At 36.5% G+C, this 7,987-nt stretch overlaps 1 protein-coding gene across 3 annotated transcripts; it reads right to left on the bottom strand.

The window, feature by feature from the left end:
• Positions 1 to 1,633: 1,633 nt before the first annotated feature.
• On the bottom strand, positions 1,634 to 7,605 carry LOC104612357 (serine/arginine-rich splicing factor RSZ21-like). Of its 3 annotated transcripts, none has more exons than XM_010279747.2 (6): positions 7,465 to 7,605; positions 5,887 to 6,094; positions 5,043 to 5,131; positions 4,650 to 4,863; positions 3,581 to 3,700; positions 1,634 to 3,357 (listed from the first exon to the last, which is right to left on the bottom strand). In XM_010279747.2, the coding sequence occupies exons 2-6, from the start codon at positions 5,973 to 5,975 to the stop codon at positions 3,321 to 3,323; spliced, it is 549 nt and encodes a 182-aa protein (XP_010278049.1). In that variant the 5' UTR covers positions 5,976 to 6,094; positions 7,465 to 7,605; the 3' UTR covers positions 1,634 to 3,320. The 3 variants fall into 3 exon arrangements, with proteins under 3 accessions (XP_010278049.1, XP_010278048.1, XP_010278050.1); XM_010279746.2 differs by having other exon boundaries at positions 5,887 to 5,983; positions 7,465 to 7,604; XM_010279748.3 differs by having other exon boundaries at positions 5,887 to 6,099; positions 7,465 to 7,580.
• Between the last annotated feature and the right edge of the window lie 382 nt (positions 7,606 to 7,987).

The raw sequence follows: 7,987 nt of genomic DNA, 5'->3' as shown, positions 1-7,987 counted from the left end.
GTCACATTTTAAAGTTTGGGAACCAAAGTGACTAAACCCAAAATACAGGGTAGTAATATGAAAATTTGTCAAAAAAAAAGTACAGGGTACTAATTGGATGATAGTTGGATACTTGAAGTTTTTCTACATAGATGTAGTGTTTTAAAAAGGCCGGACTGTTTTTGCCTCCAGGTCATGGGTCACCAGTTTGATTGTTTGGGTCGGACGGGTCAGATCGTGCCACATCAGCTATATATATATGTGTGTGTGTGTGTGTGTAAGTATGTATAAACATGTTTTTTATTAATAAATTATGTATAATTATGTTTTACTACGAAACATTTTATATTTAATATATGTTTTTAATTCATTTTAAAATTTTTTATTTATAAAAAAATCAAAATTTGCAATTTGAGGCCAAAAAATTGGTTTTATGAAAAAAATAATGAGACAAGGCACTTATGACTCATTGGAACGCATAGATCTTAAAAAGTTACCCAAGAGAAAAAAAAAATCACTTCAATCGGACATCGGAGTGCAAAGTTATAGCCTACAGTCCAATCGTCCAAGTCACTATTTTTGATAAAATCAATGGTTTTTTAACCTTTTCCGAGTTTTGGAATTGATACCATTGCTCCAAAAAACAGTGACATCAGCACCATGTAAAAAACGGTGCTCCAAGAAATGCATGTTTGTTTGGAAACATTTTCCTATAAAAAACAATGCTCCAAACCACGTTTGTTGCAATGCTGAATTTAGTGTTTTCTCAAATTGCAGCTCATTGCTGCCAATGAGGACATAATGTGGTAGTGACGTGGACTTCCTATAATGGATACTCGTGCACATCCTACCATGCATTGGGAACATCTCCCGTACTTATTAATTATTATTCACAGGAGATGTTCCCAATACATGGTGGATGTGCATGTGAGGAGCAGATCCCGTCTCAATCCTACCTGACAGCAATGTTTCCAAACAGAAAAAAAGACGTCATTTTCTCAAAAAACGGTGCTTCCAACCCACACATCAGAAAACAGTGCTATATCTGCAGCATCAATGCCAAACATATACCTTATCAACTGGGTTTTGGAGATGTAATAAAAAGGGGCTAATTGGTCTTGGAAGTTGTAACAAAGTGCTACAATCTGAAAGTAAAAGCAACTCTCGCAAACAAATTAAAGGGAGTTATGCTTTATCGGCTAGCTTTAGTTTATGAGTGAAAATGTCCGTTGAAACAGAAATTGAACCTAAACTTTGGTTTATGCTTTATCGGCTAGCTTTAGTGCATTTTGCTCTGGGATATTTGATTGGGACCAAATCCTGTCACCACCCCAAAGTACAGAGTTCTTTGCATATTGCATATTATCCTTTCTTTACGGGCTACATATCCCCATCCATAATTGTCAAACCGCTAAATTTGATCCAAATCTCGGCTACCAGTTAAAAGACCTTACCATCCCTATCCATAATCTTCAAACCATGGTGACAAACTAGATTTGATCCAAACCGATTACAGCATCACTAGCCACATAAGATGAAATGATCCAAATATCCTTCATTTCTCTCTTATAATTGAAGGGCAATTCTATGATACCAAATACACTATGTAAAACTATATTAGAGGTTAATTTTTATTTGAAAGGGGGTACGGTGATAAAAACAAAATCAAACGGACTCGTATATTCAAATTAATTGATCAAATTCAAGCATTTATTATTCATTCGAATTTTGTATCAAGTAAGCCTTTTTAACGATCCATTAGGCGTCGAATTGAATAAGCCAACTAGGAATATACCCTTTGCCCAAGAGCACAAAATGGCGGTTAAACTAGGGCTCTCAAATCTCAATTCCAGAAGCCCGACCTGCCGAAGAATACAAGCATAGGTACCATCCGAATAGACTATTTTTCAAGGACGCAGATCCACCCGACACAACAAAAGCTGTAGGTTCTACACCAAAGCGAAGCTCAAAACATGACAGTAAAGGAGTTCACATCCACGAGTAGGTGAGCAATTGACATATGCTGAAACTAGCCTGTCGTCAATGAATGACAGATGCTTTTCTCAAATTTTTTAGATCACATCCAATATTTTGTAACTATTGTAGGTTCTTCCTCTGCAGATCAGCAAGCCCTAGGAGCAAATGTATCCCCGGATTGACCGCCCACTCTTGAGTTTGGGGTCAAATGGAATCCCCATATAATATGCTACTCACCACTTCAGCTCAAAACTTAGGATGAAATAGAATTTCTAACAAGCCTAAAGGGGGCAACCGAGCAAAACAAGTTTAAAACTGAACCTACCCTTCAATTCTGATTAAAAGAAAATTCTTTAAGAAAACCAAACGAAGGAGAAAAATAGTCATAAAAACTATATCTATAAATTGACATCCCCCAAAACTAACCCAACCACAAAAGTTCAGTAGCAATTTAGAGAATGCTCTAAATCGCTCAACTGCAATGACTGAGCATTTTCATTTGTAGCCTTGTGTAAGAACATATCAGAGAGAGGTGTTCAATTCCAACTGTTAAAATATTTTCCCCTTGTTTTCTGAAAATCCTTTCCCGTTTTTCTTTGAAAAATTGAAAATGTTGTGAATCAATGAAAAATAGATAAAAAGATAACAAAAAGAAAAGAATGAAAGCCTTGGTAGCTTGGAAAACAATCCACCCAAAAAAATAAACCCAATTCTTGAAAAAACAGATTGGGATACCTGCTCCTGCTTGAAGTGTTTGAAGCAGCTCCTCAATTTAAAGAAAATAAAATGCCATTAGAAGTTTGAGGAAGGCGCCTTCACAACCGGAGAGGATCAATCACGCTCAGAAGCATTTAGTGAGGTAGGTGACCAAGATCCACAGTCAATCAATTAAAGATCCCAAAGGCAGGGGAACCGAAAGATGAGGCCATTAGGTGTAGAACCCCAAAACAAGGCGACTGAGGGATGAAACCACAGGGTGTAGAACCACAAAACCAGTGTGTGACGAAGCAGCATGGATTCTCTAGCAAGTCATTTAAGCAGGGACCCCGCCTCCTCGACACACAAAAGAGAAAAGGTATAGAACTCGGTCACATTCTTGACTTTTACCTCGTTATAATTTTCCTTAAGGCCCTGGTGTATATAAAGAAACTATAACTATGTGCATTGATAAGAAAAAATAAAAACAAAACTAAGGACAACAAATATGAAGGAAAGAAACTTATCCAAATCTGAGAAGTCTGAGGCTGAGAGTCGTTGCCCAATTAAAACATAGTTGCAATGAAGTCCAAGTACTGTTACCATCTTGACATTCTTAATCCATGTTCACTCACAAATCACAACGAAGTCATGTTGGAATTTCAAAATCAGCTCCTGCTCCTGTGACGATCTTTAGCAGCATTTCTATGCACCAATTCAATAAAAAATAATTCAGCATTAAGAAGATAACAATTACCACTAATGACCTTAAAGGGATCCACCAACAGGATGGCCCATATATGTAGCACCACCAGATGGTTAATCTGGTTCCCCCCTGCCACATTATGCTGCAGGTGGGACCTATGAAAGGTCTAGTTTAATCACATAAATTTCTTAAGGAATGATATTGAGCAAATATGAACTTTACCCATTGGCATATGGTGATTCTTCACGTCCACGTTGATGCTGCGGTGACCTGCTGCGACTACGACCACGAGGAGGTGACACACTGCGGCGCCTTGGTGAACGCCCACGGGGACTGTAACTCCTGCCAGAAGTAACCAAAGGTAAATAAAACACACAGAAATTCTGACCATCGAAGGTTGTAATAACTATTGTATATCAAAGCTACATGACATCCATAAACCCAGGGACTGGAGAACAGGACCAATACCATCAATTTTCTCATGCACTGAAAAACAGCACCATAACCAATAAGTTGGTACAAGCGCACATAGTTGTCAAGGTGTGCCTAGGCACCCTTGGCTGGGCGCCTCACCTAGGTGACAATACATTCTATTACTAATATAATATCATTCATATTGCTACATCTTACTAATATGTGTTAATACATTCTATTCATTTATACTTTATTTTAAAGTTTCACTAATGAAATTTAAAAGAATAGAAATATAAAGAGGTTTCTTTTTCTTTTTGCTTTTTCTATTTTCTCTCTAACATTAAAAAAAACAGTATCTCCACCCTTATTCTTTTTCTCTCTTTCCATCTTAAATTTCATCGTTACAAATTAAAACCTTCTTTAGTTGCTAATTTACATGAAAATTGCTCCATTAAGAACTTACTATATCAGTATTATTTTTGAAAATATTGAAATCAATATATTTAAAATACCTTTATCTTGTAGATATGATGATTTGCCATGTTCCAATGTTCTTATTAAAGAGAATTGCCAGTTTTTCAGTTAATATGCACGCTGAAAGGTATAAAAACTTGGGAGATAGCACATGAAAAATTTAGTTCTTTATTTTATAAATTTCTAATCGCTCAGGCATTGCCTCGACAACCATGAAGCACATGAACATACTAGTTTTACCCACACCTAACCTAGAGGCCAAAACTTGTAAGAGCCATACCATGAGCACCATACTACCATACACATGTCAAGAACTGACAACCTACTCTACTCATGATAGTACAAAAAGATTAATGGCACTGATGTACAAAAACTACACAGTGAATAAAACAAATTATCTCACCTTCTACCATAGCTTGGACTCCTACGATATCTAGGACTACGGCTGCGACGCCTTCCAGGACCAACACGTAAACGGCACTCTCGAGCAAAATGACCAGGCTCACCACACTCATAGCACTTCAGGTCAGACCCTCCGGAACGCCCACGATCACCACCACGACCACCACCACGGCCACGAGAGTTGTGTGAGAGCTCAACTCTCCATCCATTCTTACCTGCTCCAATAAGAGGATAAACAAAAATTATGTCTCTTTAAATTAAAATGCAACCAAATTACACAATAAATAGCAATTCAGATTAAAAATAGATATAAAGAAATATCAGATCTCTGTTCCATTTGAACAGAAAGATTGCTCTTTCTGCCTTTCCATTTTTGGGGAAGGGGGATATGTACCATCTAATTCACGAATTGCATCTTGTGCATCTCTTCGGTCATCAAAATCAATAAATGCATAACCTGGCGGTTTTCGTGCAACCCATACACTGCATCAAGATGTCAAATAATTCAAATATTTAAACAACAACCATTCAAAGTGGACAAGTATTTTATTTTCTCCCAGTTACTAAAAGGGGCAGGAAAATCTATAAATCAAATATCAAGTAGAAAAAGTGCAACATGTTTCTCAAGCATTGCCTGAAAAAAATTACACTACCAGAATGGACATGTCCATGTCGAACACTGACATCCCATGTACTTTTGAGGACACTTCTATATAACATTTCCTTTCTATCCCCTAGATTAATTTACATAAATGTTCTATAAAAAAAAAAGAACATAAATGTATAGCTGTGGCATAAGATGAATGCCATTGTTCATATCAAAAGTGACTTCGTAAAAAGGCAGCATTTTCGACCCCTTCTTGCAGGCAACATGGCATATAATGTTAGGATTTGAAAAATATGAACTATTTTAATAGTATATACTTTTCCACAGAAAATTCCAAAGTCCATGTTTTCTCATCTTGCCAAGTCAGACTCATGGGCATGCACTGGCTTCTGATTCTTGTGTCCTTTCCATGCAAGACGATGTTACTGCTTGGGAACCAAAAACACAATTGATAATGGGCCAATTATCTTCATTAATATGACTCAAAAATTGAACTAGTTTTTTTAAAACCAATGGCTAAAGAAAGGAATCAACACCTTCGTAAGCTTGGAATATGCATTAAAAATAATATCAAAAGAAACAAATCAATTTATACAACTAGGCAGACAAGGCTAGTTCAAATTCATTTTACCTTCGCAGGACTCCAAATACACGAAATTCATCTTCGAGTTCGCGTTCAGTCACTCGTGGATCCAAATTTCCAACGTACACACGAGACATATTGTCAACTAAATGTACAGAAGAGAAGTAAGTAAAGCTAAACTAGGCTGCATTTGGCTCAGAACTTATTCTTCAAATAGTGATTCTTTGAAGCAGAATTTTTAACCAAACGTAGCTTTCTGTCCTAAATTAAGATACACAATGTTAGCAAAAGAGAATGTCCAAAAGGAATGCTGCATAAAGACTTCAAGACACATTATCAAGTCAACCATGAACATGACCTATGGTAAAAACATCAAAAAGCATATTACAGACTCCAATGATATGTATGAACATTCTGAAATGTAGATACATCTCATACCAAGCAACATGCATGAAAAGAAGAAAAACAGGAAATATTTAAAAGCATTATTATAAATATAATGCATACTATTAAAGACATCTAAATAACAACAAAGAAAGCAGTATAGCAAAAACATGTTATATTATACCAACATAATCTAAATTTTTCTTGAAAAAAGAAAGGAAAAAGTGGTTAGTGGTTACTGATGTGGGCACCCCTATTTTTGATAAATGGGACAGCCCTATTAATCAAGGAAAACTTTAAGGCACAATTCCTTACTATTGCCAAAAAATTAAAAATGATGACAAATTTTCCAACTGGATCCTTTTGGCTTTACATTCCCCATGGTTAACAGGGTTTCCCTATTACAATTCTTTTTAGAGGGGATATGCAGCATATGCTGATCCACGTTTCTTAAACACGCTCAATATATAACAAAAATGGAGTACACTTAAATTAAGCAAATCTATTATATGTTCATCAACAGCCAAGCAGAATGCTAACAATATCAACAAATAAAGTTTTGTAGCAGTCATTCTAATTAGGCATTAGGCACTACCATAGATGAGAACCACACTGCAAAGGTAATAGACCATAGAAAAACTTAGCCCATATATCAAGAAGAAAAAAAAAAAAACAGTACGGTATATCAATGTTTATCAAATCTTTGAACCGCCACATGAATGTATTACCGAGCTTCCAATAGCACCCCATACAAATGAAAACGGGTTCATCGCAATGATAACACTCAAAACTAATACTATAAGCACTTCGTCAAGGCGCATCAAATCAAAAGAAACTTAACCATGCTCACTAGAACAAACACCCAGAAGAAACCATAACAAGCATGAAAAATGCCTTATAGAAACCTATAATTTTGCAGATCGGAAGCATTTATTCTAAAATGGGATCTCTTTTTACGATTTCAATCGACAAACAAACCAGAGTTTTCCTATTCTTCGCTATATATCCTCCGTCAGGAAAAGAAAAAAATCCACCAGAATCCCAGAAGCAACTAGCAGACTCGATTGACAAAGACCCAAGTGCAAATATACATCAGATCTAAAGAAATAAGCCTAGACAAAGAAAATAAATATTCCACCAAAAGTAGTTAACCTCTAGGGTTTCAAAGGAAGATCGACAGTCCATGTAGAGATCTGCGTGACTACTAAAAGCATCTAAACAGAGAGAAGGAGAAATTTTTACCTTAGAGAGCAGAAGCAAGACCTCAAAAAGACGGGAGAACTTTGCTCGCGGAGCTCTTTGAGCTTGTCTTCGCAGTCTTCGATGTGAACGAGAACGTTCCCGTCATGACTTATGAGCTTTTGTTGGGTAAAATACCAAAACCTCCCTAGAGATTTTCATAATCATAAAAACCTTTCTTAATAGTTTAGGTAAATTATAAAGACCCGTGTACTATGAGGTCTGTGACAAAGACCCCCTTATACTTTGTTTTGCGACAAAGACACCGTGAGACAAACACCCCTTCCGTTCAAAAAATGAAAAGTCCACCGTTACAATATTTTTTAATTCCTATACTACCCTTATAATAACTATTCGGAGAGGGGAAAAACACTGTTCATCTTCTCAACCTCACGATACATGAACAGTCGAACAACAGTGGCGGTAATTCCCTCTACCTCAAATTCCTGCACATTTTTCTCTCTCTCGATCACTCTTCTTTTCCATCCCCTTTCTCTCCTCTTTCTTCTTCCCGCTTACATTCACC

The sequence above is a fragment of the Nelumbo nucifera genome, chromosome 2 (assembly GCF_055504915.1).
Source record: "Nelumbo nucifera cultivar China Antique chromosome 2, China Antique-T2T, whole genome shotgun sequence".
Taxonomy (NCBI): domain Eukaryota; kingdom Viridiplantae; phylum Streptophyta; class Magnoliopsida; order Proteales; family Nelumbonaceae; genus Nelumbo; species Nelumbo nucifera.
The sequence above is the reverse complement of the archived record's forward strand: the minus strand, read 5'-3'. Positions and strand labels throughout refer to the sequence as shown.

Bases quoted from the DNA above. Each gene is read 5' to 3' on its own strand.
- LOC104612357 (XM_010279747.2), bottom strand. From the start codon at position 5,975: ATGTCTCGTGTGTACGTTGGAAATTTGGATCCACGAGTGACTGAACGC. The intron at 5,132-5,886 runs GTAAAATGAATT...ATCTTGATGCAG, and splicing joins GTATTTGGAGTCCTGCGAAG to TGTATGGGTTGCACGAAAAC. The intron at 3,358-3,580 runs GTAAAGTTCATA...ATTGGTGCATAG, and splicing joins GAATCACCATATGCCAATGG to AAATGCTGCTAAAGATCGTC.